This window comes from Porites lutea, chromosome 5 (assembly GCF_958299795.1).
Source record: "Porites lutea chromosome 5, jaPorLute2.1, whole genome shotgun sequence".
NCBI lineage: Eukaryota > Metazoa > Cnidaria > Anthozoa > Scleractinia > Poritidae > Porites > Porites lutea.
In genome coordinates, this window is record NC_133205.1 from 11515363 (window position 1) to 11537669 (window position 22307).

Consider the following 22307-nt stretch of genomic DNA (forward strand, 5'->3'; position numbering starts at 1 on the left):
ACTCTTTCATTTTTGATCAGTTGTGTACCGTAACGGCCATTGTCACAAGAAGCTTTCAAAGATGTAGACTTACAACAGCAAAGAATAAAAGTTAGATATCTAATATATTCATCTCGAAACTGACGTATCACTGTTCCATAGATAAGAGGGTTCAAACAGCTGTGAAACACTGCTAACAAATCGGAAAATTTGAAAATAACAAGCGCTATCTTTTTTTCGCTTTTCCCGCCAAAATCGATGAGCATCCAAGCAGCATGGGTTGGAAACATGCAGACTGCGAAAGATACAACTATCGTGGCAAGAATTTTGGCAATTCTTTTGTTTTCTTGTTTCCTTGCTTCCTCGAGTGTTTTTGCCGGAGATGTGAAAGATCTGCGACGCTTGGACAAAAACAATTCTCCTCCAATTCGGACGTACGCGGTTGAAATAATAATTAGCGGAACAAAGTACTGCAGTCCGGCAAGAACCGCCGTGTACACCCGCTTGTGGTCGACTGTCGGCCAGTCCTCACAACATGAACCCGAAGGCCCGACTTTAGCAACAATGATCATTGGAAGGGCAACAAGAAATGAGAGAAGCCATGTAACCAAAAAGCATACAACAAGCTGTCGTTTTTTAAGGGAATTCTCGAAAGGACGCAAGATTGATTTGCAGCGATGAACCGCCATTAACGTAACAGTAAAAATCCCTGCGCAAAATGAGATTGTCATCATAGGCCAGATGATTTTACAATACACCAAGGATCCCTGGAAACTGGAAACTTGCATGTAAATAAATACTGGCAAGCACAATATAATAAAACTTAAATCAGAAAAAGCCAAATGCATGATGAAAACATCATTAATTGAGCGACTGTTTTTTTTGGCGACTACAAGAAGAACAAGAAGGTTTCCAGTTGAACCAAAAATAAAAGTTAAAACGTAAATTGCCAAAGTAGCCCTCCTCGTGGACTCGTCAACTGTCCCAGTAGAGCTGTTCGTTATGTCGGAGCAGTTCATCATATCTCCGAGTAGGAAGTTCAATTCAAAGCCATGCTAACGTTTGCGTCCTGTTGGTAATATACCAAAGTCGTAGATTTTGATACTTCAAATCTCTTTGCAACTGAAAAGAAAATCTCAATCCAACCGGATAACAGACATCGGTCCTGTTAATATCTTAATGTCGGCTTGTATAAAGGACAGCCAAACTGAACACCTCACATCTGACACGCTGTCGGGTCCACTTTGTATTTTTAACATATAAATAAAAAACTTGCTATTATTTAAATACATGGCACTATGCAATCAACACCGAACAATACCAATTCTATCACGGCTAAATTCGTTCGGAATACATTTGATTGATCTAATGGAAGCTCTTGCAATTCACTGATTTGGTAGCTGATTATGAATTTAATGATTTTGGGGCTTTCAAAGCCCTGTAGCTAAAATATCGGGATGTTTAAATGTAACGTTTCAACATGATAATTATAAAAGGGGAAAATATAAACATGCTTTGGCACATGAACCAGCATTGTACTTTTTATTGAAACGTTTCCCATGTTATCACCTTTGAAATAAGTTTGAAAAAGCAATTATCGGCTATGGTAAAGAAATTATAATTTAATGGTAGTTTATTCTCTTAGCAGCTTATGGACTGTTTGGGCGAATTGCTTCAATCTATCTTTTCATCGTTCAAATTGAAGATAAGCTTTGACTTGACACTCTTTACCGCGCGATATTGGATTATTTTTCCTGTAAAGAAGACGTTCACAGTGAGACGAGGATGAAATACAATATGCGGACCCGGCACTAATGTTTAATTTTTTCCTAGTTACCACCGATCATATGATTAGATACACCGCTACTCAAAACCTTTAATTTATTGTGCAAGTAATCTTACCACCACAAACCGAACGCGAGATATCAACATTAGTAAAAGAAAAAGCAGCAAATCGGGAAGCGTAATATATCATGAATAATTAACGCTTCCAAAACCTTTTTTCTAACACCCACCAGAAAGAGAAGAAAATAGCATGAATTAGCTGATAATACAAATGTATGTAGAAATTCAGTAATTTAATGACGATGACCTGACCAGTACTGAACAACAGTACAGTGTAAAAGAAGAAACAAGACTAAGTCAATTCTTATTACTCCAACCAATAGTGCTCTAACTAAGATAAAGAATGCCAGGCGGGTATTCTTCATCGGCTTTCAGAAAAAAGAGACATGAAAAAGTTACATTGTATTTTAGTTACTGATATTTTTTTCTGGGTAAAACTATGTTTTCTTTTTCAAAGCTAAAATCATATTTGCTGTTGAATGTTTTCTTAAGGCAGGGTGAGCATATTCGAAGTATATTATTCTCCACCAATCAGAAAATAATTCAGATGTTTTCGAATGTAAAGCTATGTTTGACGTCCCATAAAGTGACGCGTACAGACCCGCTGTCATTTCGGTTTTTTATGTCATAGCATACACGCACAGCTGGCCATCGAATGTTTACGTTTTTGCCTTAATTTACGAAGTGTCCAATGACCGAATAAGTCACCAAGACATGGATCTTCAAGTCTTTACTTTCAAGTAAAATTTGATGTTCAACTATCCATGTAAGAGGGGTCATTTATTAACACATTGTCTTTTTAAGACTTTTTAAAGTCTGGAGAAGTTCTCCAAAAGGCCCTTTCTGAGGGGCTTATATACCGAGTGAAATTTACGTCTCAAAATCGATTGGACTAGCTTATAGTTGGGAGGAAAGTTATGTCAGTAAGTTTTTACCGAAACTCGCCTTGAAGACGTGGATCTTTCTAAAACTCATTCATGCAAGTACTTTGCCTATATGGACCAAGGAAATCCAAGCCAAGAGTGAAGAGTGAATTACGCAAACAGCAATATACTTTGACACTTTTTGACTGCAATTATTTGGCACAAGTTACCGGTTTTCGGCAGATGCCTTACTGTACAATTTTTGCTTTGTTTTATTATGAATTTAAAGACAGTTTCCAAGTACAAACCCCCGCGGGCTTATTTTTGGAGGGGCGATTTAACGGAGGGTTTTTTGCGTTACTCAGTATGAGGGGCTTAAACATGGAGGGGCTTACTTTCGGAATTTTACGCTATATATAGATGACTAACTGTGAAGCAAATCCTTAGTAAGCTGACCTATCAAATTTTCTTACTCCTAGCAATGGAGACCCTTTTTGTCCGCCTCACCTCACCTATCCTCTTCGTGCCTCGTGGCACATAAGGTCTTTTACGTACATTCTAGTTCCCGATCTTCATGGTGTTTTTGGAGTGTACCAGTGACCTATTCAGCTCGGCGGCGTCCTGTTGGCTTTGGCCCCTTCGCATCATATAGTCACTCCTGTTGCGAGGATCGGCCACAGTGTCTCCTTGATAAAGTGAATTTTCCCTGCTTTTGGTTTCTGTAATAACAGGGTTTTACGGGAGAGGGTTACCAGCCCTCAGCCGAACCTCCAACCTGGAGGACAAGGGGACCACACTTAGTCTGGTCTCTATCCTTCGACCTGTTCGGCATGGGTGGCCCCAACAGGAGTCAAAGACTCCAGCCGACATAGCTCTATGGGTCATTGAAACACGCAAACCACTCCACCACGGTAAGGTGGTGGTTTCTTTGTCCGCCACCGCCTTTTTTTGACATTTTAAAATCAAGACTTTGAAACTAAAGTGAAATACTGGATAAAGCAGTAAAATGCAAATTTCTCAGGCTCTCTAGCCTTGTTACTTGTTGTTTGACGTTTACTACCATTCTTATACAATACTTTGAGTTTGTGTTTTTGGAATTAAAACTACGCAGTATTTACTTTTGTCACGTCAAGGGATAGAAACTTTGCAGCTGCTTGGCTATACTTTTCAATATTCTTGACTGTATTTAGTCAGTTTCTTACTGTTCTAGTTTTCCTCTATCAGCAATTCAGGAAACTGGTAATTCTTTTAGCTCTGTTGCATTCAACGTGGACATGACGACATCTGATCTTACTGTTCGAATGAACTTCTCGCTAGTTGCAGAATCAACCGAATTACTCCCACTTACTCTTGTGATATCAATGATTCTTCCAGAACCTGACTTCCACAGGCAGCAAAACATTTTTTTCAGATATTTTATGTACTCAACACGAAAGTGCTTCATGACTGTTCCGTAAACCAGTGGATTTAAACAACTGTGAAGTACAGCAAACACTTCGGAAAGACTAAGCATTCTGAAAAGGATCTGCGCTTTCTTTGAGCTGTTTTTTCCAAAGTAATAATATAAGGATGCAAAATGCTTTGGAAACATACACACGGCAAATATGACTACAATTGATGCAATGGCCCGCACAACTTGGGCATCTTCACGCCTTCTCGCTTTAGAAAATGCTCTAGACTGGTCGGATAGTTTGCGGGATTTCGATTGTCTGAGCTCCAGGCCAATGAGAACATAGGCAACGGCGATGATGCATAAAGGTAGGATATACTGTATTGTCAACATGAACAGAGTAAAAGCTCTCTTGCTCTGCACGTTTGGCCAGGCATCATAACACATACCATTATAAGGATTGACTTCAGCATACACAATCCCTGGTATCACACAAATATACGCCACAATCCATAGCATGGCAATGTAGATGTATACTGACCTCTGACTGATGCTTGAAGTATACGGATTTATGATCCCCTTACAGCGAAGAACAGCCATTGACATGATATTAAATATGCTGGACAAATATGCCACTGTGATAAGAGGCCATATCAACTGGCAGAATAGCTTTGGTGCATGGAACTGTCCAATGGCGTGGCCAAAGTACATTGGAAAGTATATTAGGATAAGTATCAGGTCCGAGATCGCTAGATTTAGGATAAAAATGTTATGAAAGGAACGAGTACGCCTCTTTCCTACAACTACCACGACCACGAGCACGTTACCAAACAATCCAAGAAAGAAGATGACAAAATAAAGAGTTAACTTCACCTCTGGTGTGATGAATGATAAAACAGCAGCGCCAGAGTTTCCCACCAGGACAGTATTGTTTGTATAATTCATCTTGTTTACTCGCGGATAAGTCCTTCAAAGTTGTCCACTCTGTTTTGCATAGAGTAAAAATAGATGTAACACACCTCTGTTATAACTCATGCTAAAATTTGTATTAAACTCTCAAAAACTATGGCTGTGCATAAATTCAGTCATCTTTTAAATCTATCCCAAACCTCGCGACATGTGGAACATATCAAGTAAGTCAATTTATCATTTTCCTTTTGGGCGCTTAGGTATGCCGATCCTAACAGTAGCTCCCAGCCGCGATTATTACTGTTTTTGAATTTCTCCGTAGCTCAGGGTTGGTAACTGTCTGGGAATTTATCATCGGTCTGATTTCTGTCACAGACTGAGATCATTTTCTCAAAATCCTCATAAGTGACGATATCCGTTCAAAGCTACCAACTGTGGATTGTGCGTTTATTTCCGTAAATGACAAAGCTGTTTAGATGACTTGTAGGCAATTAACCATGATATAAATAAATTGTTTTCCTTAATTTATTGCTTTTTACCCTTATAAATAGCAACAACGTAAAATTCATTAAAGTTATTTTTAAAACACCCCAAATTCAAAGATGGTTTGACAAAAAAGCTTTGGACAACTGGAAAATAACCTAAGAGACAGAAAAGAAACATTTTGCGGTGAGTTCATTAAAATTACTATACATTTCTCATAAATTACGCCTTTTTACCGAATTGGGCCAACTTCATAAATTTTCTTGTAAGAACTGGTACTCTTAAAATCAATTACTTGGTAAAATTGCCGAAGCCTCAATATTGACATAATTGAGATATCACCTGATCTCGATTAAAGAAATTTTATTAACTTTTTCATTACCACCTGAGTTACCTTTTTAATTAAGTAGCTGTGATTTGTGTGAACTGGGTCCGGCTCTAACCGCTGTAACTTTCCCGTATACTACTGTTTTAATGTTTCGAAACGGCTTAGAACATCAACAAGAAACTGGGAGAAGTCGAAGTCCATTTGGGCCGGACGTTCAAACTCCGGCTTACAATTAAAATGTTCTGGCATATCAACCGCGGATGGAGATGCTCCTTGTAACCAAAAAGAGCTGAAACCAACGTCCTTTTTAAATGACTCGGTAAAGTAGCTGTTTAGCTATACACAAGTGATATCATGGCCATATGGGCCTGTTTGTCATGCCAATATCAGTGTTCAGTATTTGCCTTTTGCATCAACGCTCTTGCTTTGCAGGCTTTATTTATTTTATTTCCAATTCTGCCTACTGTTCTAATTCGTAAATTAACCCTTTCGCCCTTACATGCGTGGCGTAAGGTCATCTACTGTGGAAAGTTATGAAAATGGAACAAGAGATACTATACTTGAGGGATGAGTTCGTTAAGTATAGGTCAGGGGCACCCAACGACCGTTTTTTGTAAAATATCTGTTCGGAGAAGCAAATGTTGAATTTTGCAGAATTTTCTATTACTTGAGGACGGCTAACAATTTTGAGAGGAGCTTTCTATTCATGTACAACTTCCGAGGCTTATCTAATAAATTCCCTACGATTTTCTGAAGTTTAATTTATCATATTTCACTGCCCAGATTAGACTATTTTTGGTTCAAAAAAGGAAACCTAAAATTTTCAGATTCACTAATGTGATGGAGAGAGGAATCAGAAAAATTCTCACTTTCGTAATACGTTAAATTGCATTCTAAAGTTTTCGGGAAAATAATAGCGGAGCTCCCGCGCGCGCGAAGCGCGCACAGCGGAGCATCATGGGTAAGAAAATTTGGTAAACTATCCATCCCAGAAAATTTGGTTATGACGTAGCGTACGCCCGCCCGTCCGTACACACACTTCATGTAAGCCGATGTCAAATGTCACAATAGATCTGGCACAACTTGACTAGCCTCTTAGTTATGTAAGCCATCGGTATGAGTACGATTAGATTGACAGCTGTCAAAATCAGATATCCGCTGACAATTATCACATGACCGTCTCGCGGGCTCAGATAAAAGACCAGTCGTTTTGCCCCTATATATAAGCTGATATAATATGTCACACTTGCCAATTCAACATAAAAACGAAACTACGCCGGGCAAGGCTGTCAGTTGGCTGACAGTCGTTTAAAGTTACATTGGCAAGCCAAATTAAGGTCAATTGACAGCTGACAAAATGGGACATGTGCAGATCACTATCAGAAAACTAATAACGAGGTCTCAGGTTCGTCCTTTCTACCCTTTGTGACGTCATCAGGTTTAACGGTCAAGGACAACTTTCTTCGCTAACTTGTGCAGAGTGAGGAGATCTTTCAAACCATACCAGAATGAGCACAATTCAGTCAAGGACACCGGAGAAAGAAGCAAAAAACCACGTGACATTGACCTGAAAATCTCCATGAAAATCTTGTTCCATTACCCACCTACCTTTCCTTTCACCTAATCCTAAGATCCTAAAAGCTTTCCTAAAAACTCTTCCCACCAAAATGAAGCCTACTAAATGCCCAGCAAGAGAAAAAAAATGAGGCAAGAAAAGCGAAAAAAGAAGGGAGGAGAGAAAGCGAAAAGTAAAAGTCAAGACTGCTGTGTCACTTTTAAACCCATGCTTTCTGCGCATGCCCGAACTTCGCAAGCTGATATTTTGCGTCTGGATCAGAAGGCCGCGAAGTGTACGACCTGTAAACCGGTTTGTGGTAAGTTTTAGCTCTTTAGGGACGGACCATTAGAAAAGTTATGGGGGGGGGAGGGGAATTTTCGAGCCGCAGGAATTTTTTTTCGTTATGAAATTCCTTGTATGAATTTTTTTTTAGCCCATAGCATGAATATTTTTTAGGGTTAATTGGCGTGCACGAATTTTTTTTCATTTCATTTTCCCTTGCGCGAATATTTTTTTTGTACTTCGCCCGCCCCCCCCATAAGTTTTCTAATGGTCCGTCCCTTATAGCTCGACAGTGACTAGAAAACCACTCGACTAGCTTCAAAACGCGTTTTTCGGCAAAATCTCCAGGAGCGAATGGGTTAAGCTACAGTGCAATGTTCCTTCTCTGTAAAATATGGAAGAAACCAGCGAAGAACTGCCCAATTTTTCTGTCGGCATTGACCTTTTAGGTCCTGATCCAACAAGCAGCAAAAATAAAGCCGAATTTAAAAAAAACTCGCAAGTTGCACTTTTCGCAAATTTGTCGGAAGAACAGCTTCAGGAAATTTTGGCCGAAAGACATTCACTGGTAACAGAACAGACACCAACTGGTCATCAACAACATTTAAAGCTAAAATTTCCGTTTTTATTGTTGTTTTTAAATTTGTTATACACTTTTGTTATCTCCGGACAATCCGACTGAAGCAGGAAAATTTCTCTCGCAATAACAACACAAATGTACACAAGAAGACATAAATTTATTACTCACAAAAACAACTGCTGCCAGGTCTTCTCAAGAAGCTGTAATGACCAGCCAATGTTCGTAAATGAATGTCAGTTTAAAGAAGGATGACAATCGTCTTCACTAAAAACATGTTTTCTGAATTTCGCCAAGCAAAACATAAACATGTTTTCAGCAAATCCAAACCATACTACACGACTTCTCACGAACATGTCACGGAGGATTTCAACTTTAGGTGAACTTTAAGACTCTTTTACCTTTGTTTCTGTATAGTTTCCATTGATCGTTAACGAATAAAGAAGCAAATTTTCTTTCTCAGTTTTACAGAAAGAATATTTTCATTCAAACAAGACGATTGTGGCGTGTTCGTAATCAGCCAATAGAACCGTTTGTTATTGTGTCGCGCGTTACGAGAATTTTGCAGTTAATCAAAAAGCAAGCATTTTTGTCAGCTATGTTATAAAAGAATTTGCTCATGCTTTTAGCTGTGCGTATATCGAGTTATAGATGCAATTGGGAAGTTTGGAGAGCACTCAAGAAGCTAGAGTTGCACTCGGCTATCGCCTCGTGCAACTCTTACGCATCTTTCGTGCTCTCCAAACTTTCCGCGTGCATCCATAACTCGATATACGCACGCTAAGCATGAACAAATTCATAAGTTTACACGCCACCAGATTCGTCGCCAAGATTTACTAGTAAACTAAACTTGTCGAACACAAAAATCCGGCCTGATTTTCATTTTGGCCTCTCTTTGAGACAGAGGAATGTAACGTGTAAATTTGCTGCCACCAAGGACTATCGTGGCGCATGTGTTTCTTAAAATAATATTTCGGGGTTGTCCAATTATCCATAGTCTCTCTAACGGAGCAATGTTGGAGAGACTGGTGAATGCGACATTATGATGCTACAGCTAATGCAAATACAATACACGAATAGGTCTATTTGTTTTCCAGGCCTAATCTACTGTGATCGAACATGATTGCTATTTTTCAGTGTACAAATAACTTGATGTAAAATTTGTTTCACTTTTGGACGGTCAAATTCTGATTTTTCTCTAAAATCACTCAGCCTTTGCCTCAAAAGTCAAATGAATGTGCCCTGATCTGTGGATTACAAGTTTATTGTTTGATTTAAATTATGAATTTATTAACGGGAGCTTCGCTCTTAGCCCTGGCTAAATCTATGTTACTGTCAGCCCATGCAATTTCACAGACTCAAGTTTCCCTGGCCTAGCTAGGATGACCGAACAGATACAAATTTTGTAGCGCGGCTCAGAATGCATAACTAGATATCTAAAAGTACTCCGGATAGCCTAAAAAGTATTTTCTATGTCTTTAGGAGGAAACCGTCGTTGGGTGCCCCTGATAGGTTAAGGGATATTTTGTCGGCTTACCTTTATGACTAATTATCTCCTGTATAAGAACAATTCATTCTGAATTCCATTTTAAGTTGCTACTTGTACGTGTGTAACATACAGACAAACGATCAGCTTTTGAACTTAAGAGGCTCTGCAAATGCAAATGACCGATTTAATTTGCGTTATTGGGAACATGACACCTTGCAATTTGCACCCGTGTCTGGCTACGTTTTGTTTTCATGAGAACCGGACACAAAAGACCAGTTTCTGATTGGTCTGTTTGCTGTAAAACTGCTATTCAAAGGAATTATCACTGAATCGTTTTGTAACCAGAAGGCCAACAATATTAACATTATACTGGAAAAAAATAAACAAAAGCCATTACTTGGATGGAAGAAAGAGAGCTATGCAATAGAGGATTTTTAGCATTCTTTTTAAATATGACCTTCACTCAGAATTAATCTAAGCCACATACCATCATATTATTCTCTTTCTCGTACGTGCCTGGAACGTTTTCTCATAAACATAACATAGCAGTGTATCCTTGTCTTTAATGTCTTCCCGCCAGACAGAAGTTAATTAAATACTTTAAAGCGCTCCGGGTGACACTGGATTTCAGCTGCAGACACCCGTATTGACTAAGCTGATACTTTTCCGTATATTAGGAAGAGAGCACCGTGTATTCATCGATAGGAAAGGAATAAAACATTTTAAGTACTAAAAATAGCATTTTTAGTTATCGATAGAGACGTCCAACAGCGACTAACAAACTGACCCTCGCGTGCAAAAGGAGTAGTTTTGATTCAAGGGACTCCATAGCCATCAGAACTCCACAGCAAAATATGCAAAATGCTATTTTTAATATATTTTTTCTTAATGTTTGCTTTACAAACCGGCATTTTGTGTTATCTTGAATATATCTGGCACCCTTATTATTATGTTCAAGTAAACTGTGTTTTCGAGAAAAGACCCGGCACTTTTCAGCCGCATTCAAATATCTCATTTATTACAAATTAATCATGCGTCAGTTTCGTTGATATAGAGGTTCAAACACCTAACGCTTCAAGTGCAACCCCTTCGTCCTCCTCTCTTTACAAAAGAAAACTTTGTGTGTTTAGCCTCCCCCCAAAACGGCCAAATTGCGTAGCACCACAGATTCTTTAGAAGCTGAACCCCTAACCGTTAGTACCCTTTATTCAGAGAGATTTTTTCAGACATCGACTTCCCCATCTTGAGTTGAAAGATCAAACAAACTTTCTTATTTATTTAATCAGGCGGTGTGCGCTGGGATTGCGATGCATTGTGGATGAAGAATTTTGAAGATGGCGGCAAATGTCGAGAAATTTCCGAGGTTATATGCTTTATATTTCGATAGACATAGTTCTTTTTTGAGAAAGTTATCCACAATTTCATAAACTTATTTAGGCTTTTTCTGTGAAGAAAAAAATTAACATTCCTCGTTACAATCTAAAACAGGGAGCACGAAATTTGAACCTGTTTTTTGAAGAGCTATTATTTCTATCATAGTGCTCATTGACGACAGAAACTAGTCTTAAGTGTTTTCACAAAGATTGTTCTACGCCAAGGTATAAACGCTCCCTAACGCTCCCCACTTTTTGAAATATTTTTTTCGAATTAAAACCGACATGTTTTCATAACAAAATGTGGCCACGCACAGACGTGACATGGCAATGGAACTGTCACTCTTAGCTACTCTTGTAACCACAAGTTAATTACAAAATAGTTCAGTGGTTATATACAAGAGCATAAAGCCTGTGGACGATTGCACGTAACAATTGTCAGATTTAGGGAAAGTTCATTTAATATGACAAGGGGGGGGGGGGGGGGGGTGAAGATATTGAGGGGGGGCTCCGAAAATTTTTAGACACCCGAAGGGGGGGCTCTGAAAAAATTGTTGCGCTAGGAGGGGGGGCTCCGAAAATTTGTATACTTCAAAACCAACACATGACATCATCATACAGATCGGATGGTTTTCAACTCAACAATTTAATGACCTGTGCAACTCAGCTATATCACGTGGTTTACAGATATAACAAATGTAGTCTCAGTAATTATTACACTCTTGTTCATCCCAAAAATGCTTTAGAAAATTTCAAAAATTAGAAATGCTCAAACTTTTTATAATAAAACCACATTGATTCAACAAGATTTCAAAATCTGCTAACGGGAACCATAAAAACGATGACTCTGTAACAAGAAATGTTAAGAAATGAAGGAGGAGGGGAGGGGGGGGGGGCTCTGAAATTTTTTCGACTACCAAGGAGGGGGCTCCTAAAAAATTGAACCGCTAGCGAGGTGGGCTGCTAAAATTTCAAGCTTCGAGTTTCAATATCTTCATCCCCCCCCCTTGTCATATTAAATGAACTTTCCCTTATGAAAAAATATATGAATGAAAAAAGGCCTTTTGAAGTCAGATTGAAAACAAACAAATCACACCAAGTAAAATGATAATGTGATGCATGTGAAGCCTCTGAGAGTATAGTGAAAGCACCTGAATATTTTTTCCTCAAAGATGAGAAATTAACTTTAAATACAGATAAACCTCGTACATTTTGAAAACAGCTACCTTTTATGAAAAAAAGTGGTGAGAGAAATGCATGAGTAGTGTCATGTAGAAGCCATGTACCAAGCTGGCACTTTGATGCTAGTCAATGGAATATTCCCATTGTTCTTATTACACTTGAGTGTCAAATTAATAAATATCTCTGTTTAAGACTAGTGTGTGCGTGTGTGTGTTTGTGGGTGGATGTTAGGATTATTGTAGTTTAGAGGAATTTGGAACAGCTAGAAAACAAACTGCTTATACACTGAGGTCAGTCAACCTATTTACCCCAAGAACACATTTATATCACGGGATTTGCATATTTTGGTGGCTTGAGTTAATACAGTTTATCTCACAGATGTACTAAATTATAATTGGGGAACCAAGGCTAAGGGAAAAATAGTTGATGGGAAAGGGAATATCTGTAGTAGTTAATTTATTATCTCAGGTAATTTTTATTTTTCTTTTGTTTTGGGTATTTAAATGTGTGCAAATGGAGTTGAAACAAAAGAAAAATAAAATTTACCTGAGATAAAAAATTAACTACAAGATATCCAAAGTGGGAAAAGGGGGTACTACTAGGATCCACCACAGTAACAACTGCTAACCCAAAAGACTGAAGTATATCAACAACATGGCAGGAAAAATAATATCTGTCACTATAAAATGACAGCACTGAAACACTTATCACCATACCAATATGATAAAACGTGAATACATTTACCCAAAAGTTTGCACCTAAATAACACCTATGACACAACATTTGAATTAAACAAATTGTAGTTTGAGGGAGGGGTTCACGAGAAAGGAAAGGGGTCTCCCTACATGTTGCCCCTGATTACAGTAGATTTGTAAACACAGATAAGATTTTCACATTTTGAATTAAAAAATTATTCTTATCATACAAAAAATATGCGAGGACATATGTATGTACATACTGATACAATCATTCATATAAAAAAATAATGGCAAAAACTATACTATGAATGTCTCTTAGGCTCAATTCTTGTAACTTAATCTGCTTGACTGTAAGAGGATTAGTAATCACAAATGGTGAATGCCATTTTCAATTTCAAACCTTACATTCTGTGACTCAAACCAATATAGAAAGCAAGAATACTAGGTTGCAGTATTTCTTCATTAGCTTTTTATTTCTGACTAAAGATCCCTGAAGAAAGTAGTGCTCAAAATTATTTATAAATAGGACACAACTTACTGTACATGTATTTACTTCATGTGTGATAAATACAGATGGTAAAACAAAAAACAAATGCAAACAGGGTGCCAACAGAGACCTAAATCCCGGTAAAGCTGACCCGCTAAAGTTCTCTTATAGTACCTGGCAACTGTTTTAGGGCTATCCTGTCACAGAAGGAAGCATACACAATCTTACAAGATTTTCAAGCCAACTTAAGCTTAAATTCATCTTGCTAATAATGAAGAAATCGTCGTAGTACCTCGTAGTTCTAGTTGCACTAATCTGACGATGAAATCATTTTTTCCAGCGAACCACGGGTCTTACCTAAGAGGCGTATGGAAAAGCCGGAATCCGGAATCCGGAACCGGAGCCGGAAACGAAACCGGAACCGGAACCGGAACTTAAATTGAGACCGGGGTAAACTGGGAAGCACTAAAACCAGTTGCCGATACCCGTGTGGAAATAAAATTCAAGATGGCGTCCTCTGTTATCATTGTTTTGAGAAATTTTCAGCACAGTGATCTTGATAACAAAGATATACTCACATTCGGAAAGTGACTTGCAAAAAAAAAAAAGGTAAGTGCATCCTACTGTTATTCCTAGCAGTTATAAACTGTGACTGCAGCGGTAGGTCGAGCAATTTTCGACAGATCGAGACTACAGCGAATCAGAAGCCGATTGACTGCGAAAAACAGCCATTATTAGTATGTGATGTTTAAGACCGCTGTTTTATTCATTTCCTTCTCTTGAGCCTAAGTTACTCATTTTTTAAAAGGGCTCCGTGTTACATCCATTGTGAGGGAAGGCGGCAAAGGGAGGAGGAGTACTCATGTCAATCATGATCTCAAGTTGCAACGCTCACGCGTATATGAAATTCTCGAAGAAAAATTTTGCGCCGTTCGCAAAAAATGTGACAGTAAAAAATAAAATAACAATAAATAAATATAATGTGGGGATGAAAAGTCTTGATCGAACAATAATTGTTAGTGACACTCTCAAGACAGAAACGTCTCCAATTTTTATTTCTTAGGTTCCGGTTCCGGTTCCGGTTCCGTTTCCGCTTCCGGCTCCGGTTCCGGATTCCGGATTGCTTTTCCATACGCCCTACCTATAGTACTTTCATGACTGAAGCACAGGAAGCCCGAACGCTGTTTTAGCTAATAGAAAAAATTAGATGTATTTACGCTGTATCAGCTAATAAAATAATAATTAAGATGCATTTTCATTTGTTCCTGTCACTGTCTTTAGAAGTCGTTTTGGAAGGGATTTGAATCCGATCAGAGATGGTTATTGAATAACATTGCTGGTTTGCGTTTGCTTGTCTAGCGCATCGTAAATAAGCAAGACGCTCAAGTTTCGTCTCACGTTTCTAATATTGTCATGTTATTCAATCTTTATTCAAAAATTTATAGCCCTGCAACGGGGTGACCATCACGCAAGACGCCTAAATAAAATGAATAAAATTAAAAGTAATGACTTTAAAAAAAGAAAAAAAAAATTCTATAAAAGATGAAATGGATAAGAAAATAATAATAATAATTAAAATAACTAATTTCACAGCATCAATCATTATGCAATATTAAAATTAATCATTGGCTAAAATACTCAAATAAGACTTTTTTGAAACGATCTGCGGACTTGATGTTAACAATTTCGCTTGGCAACGCATTCCAGTCCTTGACAGTTCTACAAAAATAACTATTCTTATAAGTCTCAGTATTTGGCAGCAGTTCAATAAACTTGTTTTGGCTAGAGTTCCTTAAATGTCTTCTGCGCTTCGTAACATAGTCTGGGAAGGCCAGGCCGCCATCACCATGAATTGCTTTGTGGAACAAGGTTAACCGCGAGATTGTTCTTCGTTCCTTCAGGGGTATCCAGTTTAATTCGTTCAAGAGGTTTGTAACTGTTCCTGGTTCCCGCGTGTAACAGTTTTTAACGAAGCGTGCGGCTCTTCTTTGTACTCCCTCTATTTGTTTGACGTGTTTTTTTAAGTGTGGGTCCCAAACTGAGCTTGCGTATTCCACGTGAGGCGGCTCACAATGGCTTTGTAGGCTGCCTCTTTCACTCCTCGGGACAACTGCTCAGGTTTCGCCGAAGAAATCCGAGTGATAGATTAGCCTTCATGACTTTGTTAACTATTAACTCTCGATCTCCTTGGGAGATGATCTCGGGTTTCAATTTGACAGTCTCTTTTCTCTTCTCGTGGCCGTTAGAGGAAAGTTAATAGTTAACAATATTAGAAACGTGAGACGAAACTTGAGCGTCTTATTTACGACGCGTCAGACAAACAAACGCATATGATAACCAGCAATGTTAACCGTCTCTGATCGGATTCAAATCCCTGCCAAAACGACTTATAAAGACAGTGACAGGAACAAGGGAAAATGCATCTTGTTATTTTATTAGCTAATACAGCGTAAATACATCTAATTTTTTCTATTAGCTAAAACAGCGTTCGGGCTCCCTGTTACTGAAGCATAGAACAAAGCAGCAATTCTTCGATTTACCGACCGCATGCAAGTGATTTCGAACAAAATACGCTGTTTTTCCCCGACAATTCGATAGCCTTTGTTTTTAAAGACGTCTCTCGAATGAAATAAAGGTAAATCGCTGATTCCTACAGCGTATTTAACGAATATTCGTATCCGCAGTTGCTTCCTGCGAGATGTTCACTCCTCACCATCTTGACACAACTGATCAGATTTTGAATACCGCCCATGATGCTTAGCGATCCCAGTGCGCACACCGCCTGGTTTTTAATGAAATGTCGTTCGATTTACAATTACAACTTTCACTCGTGAGTAAATAATGAGAAGAAAGGAAATGAATCAACATCGTTTCCAGTGTCGATGTTTTGTGTCTTTTGGAACAATGGGAGAGCAAAAGAGAAGCCCGAGGTAATGGGGTTGGAAATTGATTGATTCCGGCGGGGACCAGCTGCTGCTGCTTTTTTATGCATTTTATGCATTTAAAGGAAACCTCTTTGACGGTGCTTTTGCTTGGTACTGTTTGGATTTTTGTCTCCAACTTTATTTTGATTTTAGCTTTGCTTTCAGATTTTCAATTACGTAATTTTGTTTGTGTTTACAAGTAATGCGCTTGAGGTTAGGCGGTAAGAACTTCTCCCTACTTGGTAACATAATCTATAAACAACAATCGATTGTTTTTTTTACGTTATTTAAAGAATGAAATACATTATGTGTACACAATTTGATAGTTGAGGTCACTGATCATGAGAATGGGAGACTTTTATAAAAACACAATCAAGTTAAAAAATAGCATGAGGAAGAATACACCAGATGAGACCTTAATCATTACACTTGCACCAAAAAGCGAACTAAGCCAGTTTCCAACAGAATCTTCTTCAGAATTGTCTTCTTCTCCAAGTTCCCCTCGGAATGGCGAATCCTTAAGTAGTTCTTTGTTGCACAAATCACTGTGACACCATTTAATGCATTTCGTACCATGACAGCCTACCGGCCTATGCCAGTCACGACCGCAGCCCATTTTCTTCAATTTACCCTCATACTCAAAGTAGCATCCATTGTCGTGCTTTACGCATTCTTGGGGCGTGTAAGCGATACAAACCTTAATGTCCTTAGTGTGACACTTGTGACAGCGCAAAGAAAAAACTGATAAAAAAATTGTTAAGGTTATTTATTAGTAAAGAATAAAGAAATAACATAAACCAGCGTAATTAGCACCGCAGGTGATTAGTAAGTACCGTTGTGTGCTTCTATTCAGGGCCCGAGGAGAGGATTTTCAAGTGGAGGGGGGGGGGGGGGGGGGCTAATGCGAACGCGTTGAAGTCTTCTGAAATCGCTAGAAATCAAGAGACTATAAAGGGGACAGAGAGGGCATCCCCCATATACACCCTATTCTATAGGTAATTCGTCTCGAGTTATTTTTAACACCACAGATCTCAAGGGGGATTAGACAACAGCCAATCACATAGCGCGAATGTGTTCCGCGTGGATGACCCACGCTGAGAGCCACGCGTCCTTCACGAAATGACGCAGAACAAAATGGGGGAAGACGCGGAGAGCGATTTTGCTATTCCTTTTGTCGACGAAAACGACTACAGCGAGATTTCTGCGAAAGCTGTGTCAGCGAAACCGAAATTAAAAAAGAATCGCCCTTCCTCTCATGTATAGAGCTAACAGTAGAGCAGGGAAATCCTTAACACACTGAATATTCTCTCAGGATCATTTATAATTTACAGTTTGAAGAGAGCAATTTCTGGTTTGATGTTTATTTTTTTCAGTCTTTATAGCGATTATTCTTACCCACTTACTTTGTCAATTGTAGGCGACCCTTCCTAAAGCTAAATTTCAAGGGACCATATTCAAGCTCAGAAAGAGAAATAAAATTCCGTCGTTGCTTATTTACGTCCTCCATAAAACGCGAAATTAGGCATTTTCACGTCGTAGTCGTGCAAAAACGGGAAAGAAATGAACAAAAAAGTGTGTTGCACGTGCGAAGTTGTTGTTTTGCTAATTAAACCTATTGTTTTTTTGACGTTCTAGTTGTCGTCCGGTTGGATCTTAAACTCCCTAAATTGTACAAACGACCGGTTTCAATAGACCGGCGAAATTTCTCATTTTATTAAAGCACTGAGGTTACGACAACTTCGAGTTAAACTGATTTCACGGGTTGTCAAAGAGTCCAGCGATTCCTTTTTCCCAGGTGAGCGCCGACTCATTTCGCTTCAATATTCAGGAATGCTCTCGATCTTTTTACGCTTTCATTGCCTCTCGCCCGACATGTTTTGCGCGGCGTTTGGTCATACGAAACCTCCACGAAACATCCACGCCTCGCGCGAGGTAACTTTATCCCGATTCTAAAAATGACTCGAGACGAATTACCTATGGAATAGGGTGTATATGGGGGATGCCCTCTCTGTCCCCTTTATAGTCTCTTGCTAGAAATGGATCTAAAACTGCCAAAAGTGAAGTTAATTTTTAATGCTTATAAAACAACGAGTAACAAACTGGCCTTCACGTTTGACGAAATTTAAATGAATAGACTAACTTCTAAGCTAAACCCAACAGACGCAACGGATGAGTGTCACACGGACATTTTTAAGGCGGATTCTTTGAAGGTGCCAAAGTTGCTTTTTCGATTTTCATTGAGAGCTGCAAACTCATTGGCAACATCTATAAGACAAAGTTTGTCTGTTCTCTGCTTGTGGGTATTAAGTATTGTCAGATTGCTAAATCTTGTTTGTGTCGTCGTCGAGCGTAGCCACGTTTTCAGTCTCCGAGCAGAAGAAAAGGATTTCTCGCCTGCTTCACCGGTTGCTGGATTTACAAGAAGAAGTTTACATAGGGTTATGATTTCAGTTATCATACAGTTTTCGGCTTCAGAAAGCTGCTTGATCTTGGCTAAATGTCATCAAAACAGGTTAATTCACCGTCCTTCATCAACACCTTAAATATTTCCAGTTGAACATTCAATGTTCTGACATCAATAGCCAAAAAAGTGGGGGGGCTAAAGCCCCCCCAGCCCCACCCCCTGCGCGGTCCCTGCTATTTATCCAAATGAAGCAAAAACGCATGGAGTGTTTTGGGTAAAACTTAACAGTTGGGGATGACATTATCATTTGAACTACGGCTATATAGTGCGCGCGCTATTTTTATGAAAAAGTATTTCGTTAAAAGATTCTTTCTTAATTAAGTAACCGAGGTACGCAGTTTTTGTGCAAATAAGTTTTAAATACTGTCTAAGACGATCGGCTAACCTGTGCTGTGGAGTATGATCGAAGTAAAACACAATATAAACAGGTGTTTCATTTACCTGGCTTGCAAATATCTTTATGAACGATTGTTGAACGTCATAAAAAGATTAGTTGCGTGGTATATTCTAATTCAGTGAAAGTTTTGAAATGTTATCTCGTTAGCTGTAAGCGTAGATTGGATTAAATGTGAGTTAAGTGTGAGTATTGGATCATTTTGCAGAGCACACAGTAATAAACGTCAGCACACAGTCTTGTTTAGTGACTTTTTACTAATTTTTCACCAATTTGTTACCGTGCGTGCGATATTTCTCTTGTATCTGATCTCCTTTAGCATCTGTCGCAAAAACTCCAATATGTTCAAAATGCTACGCCCCATCTTCTCGCGTACTCAAAGAAATGCGAACACATTTTCCCGATTTTAGAAGAACCGGCATTGGTTGCCCGTGAAGTTGAAGATGAAGATCAGATGAAGATCAACTTTATTTATCCACGCTAGCGTAGATCATGAAAAGCTTGTATCCATTAGGGGTGTGCGAAAGTAGATAACTAATTAATACTACTGTAAATAGAAAATATGAAACTATGCAATCTAAAGAATACGCTGCAAATATTGTAAACTTTAAAATCCATGCATTAAGTATTTTAAAAGAGAGCGATAAAATATAAGTTAAACTTTATACTACCCATAAGGGATTGATTGCAGGTGACAAGCGGAGCCCGCAATCCTAATCTCCAGGTTGTTATTAAGCATGCGTCTCATGTATGTAGCCAGCATTCGGTTGGGCTTCCACTAAGAATGAGTGGGATGCACAGAACGCGATTTGATCACTCGCGTTTGGACGTTCCATCACTCGAAATCTGATCACGCGGTTAGTTACTAGTTTTAGCTTTAAGTGAGGCGAGGGTCTTACAATTTCGGATCTCCTCTTGTAAATCATTCCATGTCTTTGCTCCATTGTAACTTATACTGTTTTATTTCTTTTGGGTTGAGGAACGGAAACCTTTTAAGTTGAATTTCAAAGATTATAATCACTATTGATTGTGTGGGCTTCTGTAAAGATATTTGATAGCCTGGCTGGTGCCAGGAGGCGAAGAATTTTAAAAATCACTTAAGCTTCGATTTTGGCTCTTTGTTCGGCAAGAGAGATCCAACTTAGAGCTTGCATAGCAATTTCTGATTGACCAGTCTCATTTCTGCAGTCCATAATCACTCTTGCACACCCGTTCTGAAGCCTCTGCAATCTCCGGGCAAGGCCATCCCCAAGTAAATCGCAAACTTCACAACAATAGTCAAAGTGAGGTTGAGCCAACGCATTATATATAGACAATTATGTTGCGCGATCTGCAAAATCCTTTAATCTTTTGATTGCGCCGATTGCACACAAGATTTTTTTACTAGTTGTTTCATCGATGTTTTTCCCATGTACACCACGAATTTTGCTGTTGTGAACTCGTTCAACAGGATCATTCTCAAAGAAAATGTGTGGTTGTTCTGGAAGAGCATTGATTCTTTGTTTGGAGCCAATAAGCATATATTCAGTTTTAGCTATGTTAAGGCTTAGCTTTTTTGCTACCAGCCATTTTTTAATGTTATCTAGATCATGGTTTAACCTCACTTCTATTTCATTAACTGATTTTCCTGCAACTGGTTTGCTCTTGTCGTCTGCAAAAAGCCAAGGTGTGGCATGTTCCAAGCAGCTAAGTAGCTCATTTAGATATATATATTAAGTATAGGAGCGGTCCAAGGATCGACCCTTGCGGAACCCCGCAATGTGTCTTCCTTACTTGAGAGGATGTACCATTCACCTGACATTTTTGCTTAAGATCTGTTAAAAAAGAGCTCAGCAGGTCAATCGCATTATCTGTGATGCCATAAGCCGTGAACTTTTTTAAAAGTAACTCATGGTTCACAGTATCGAACGCTTTTTTAAGATCTAGTGAAACAATCATAATTGTAAAAGCCACGATCAATGTTGACATACCACTCATTTATGCACTTAATCTGACGAAGCCGACACGGTCGAGCGAAACCGTCTGAAACCAAACTGGTGATCAGTCAGCATATTTTCATGCTCTGAGTATTCCGCTAGTTGTTCATATAAAATCTTTTCATAAATTTTGCTGATTACAGGTTATATTTAAATTGGTCTGTAGTTGTCAAGCATGTTTCGTGGACCCTTCTTGTGAAGGGGCGTAACTCTAGCTATCTTCCCTTCACTAGGGAACATTTGCGAGGTAATAGAATTGTCAATTATTCACATTAAAAGTCGGGAAATCACTGGGGCAGATGATCTAAGCACTTTTGCTGAAATTTTATCTATTCCCGTGGCTTTCGATAGCGACAAAGAACTGAGAAGCTTATAGACTTTAGAAACATTAACAGTCTTAAAATGAACAGAACTATCTGACCTGGGAATAAACTTATCGTGATCGCAGCCTGGATAATTGATTTTTTCAGCAAGTGACGGGCCAATGTTTGTAAAATATTCGTTAAACTGGTTATCAGTATCATCCGGGGATGAAACTTCGTGGTTGTCTAACTAAGAATTGACGGAAATTTTGACTTTTATAGTGTATCATAAAATTGGACCTTAATATTTTTGCAATATTGGATCTAAATATTTAGCCGACGCTTTAATTAAAAGATACGCACACTCCTCTCCGCCAACAAGGAATTTTTAGTAGTCTTAGCGGGGTGATTTTTCAGTCATTTCTTCCACACCCTGGAACAATTTAGCACACCAAATAAGAACCGCAGCATGCTTACGCTCTTTAAAGAATAGAGTTAATTCCGTTTTGTTTAGTCGTTCCAGAAATTGTTTACTAACAAATATTGTTTAATTAGTAGAATTGGCACTACATAAATAAAGAATATTAGTGTCATTATAATTATTAGTATGATGACAATCATCTTTACTGTTATACCATGGTACAACATAATGGCCGAGCCTATTCCTAGGGCCTAGGGTTGGAATGAAATAGAAGTCTATAAGCTATTTGATGGATAGTGTCTTTCTTACGATATGAGATATTCCAAGTAGTGTGATCTTCTGTAGTTCATCATGTATTTGAATCCTTCAAAGTCTTTTCTTGC

General features: G+C 38.7%; 2 protein-coding genes across 2 annotated transcripts in view; both read right to left on the reverse strand.

Moving 5' to 3' along the window:
- Nucleotides 1-1210, reverse strand: part of LOC140937903 (neuropeptide FF receptor 1-like) — a 1322-nt gene extending 112 nt beyond the window's left edge. The window contains exon 1 of the mRNA XM_073387471.1: nt 1-1210. This exon is cut by the window's left edge and continues 112 nt beyond it. Within this exon, the coding sequence (XP_073243572.1) occupies nt 1-1001 (1001 nt within the window). The 5' untranslated portion in view covers nt 1002-1210.
- Nucleotides 1211-3915: 2705 nt separating this feature from the next.
- Nucleotides 3916-5022, reverse strand: LOC140937904 (C-C chemokine receptor type 5-like). The gene has a single exon (XM_073387472.1). The coding sequence runs from the start codon at nt 5020-5022 to the stop codon at nt 3916-3918; it is 1107 nt and encodes a 368-aa protein (XP_073243573.1).
- Nucleotides 5023-22307: the final 17285 nt, after the last annotated feature.

Excerpts from the sequence above, each read along its gene's own strand:
- LOC140937904 (XM_073387472.1), bottom strand. The coding sequence starts at position 5,022 with ATGAATTATACAAACAATACTGTCCTGGTGGGAAACTCTGGCGCTGCT.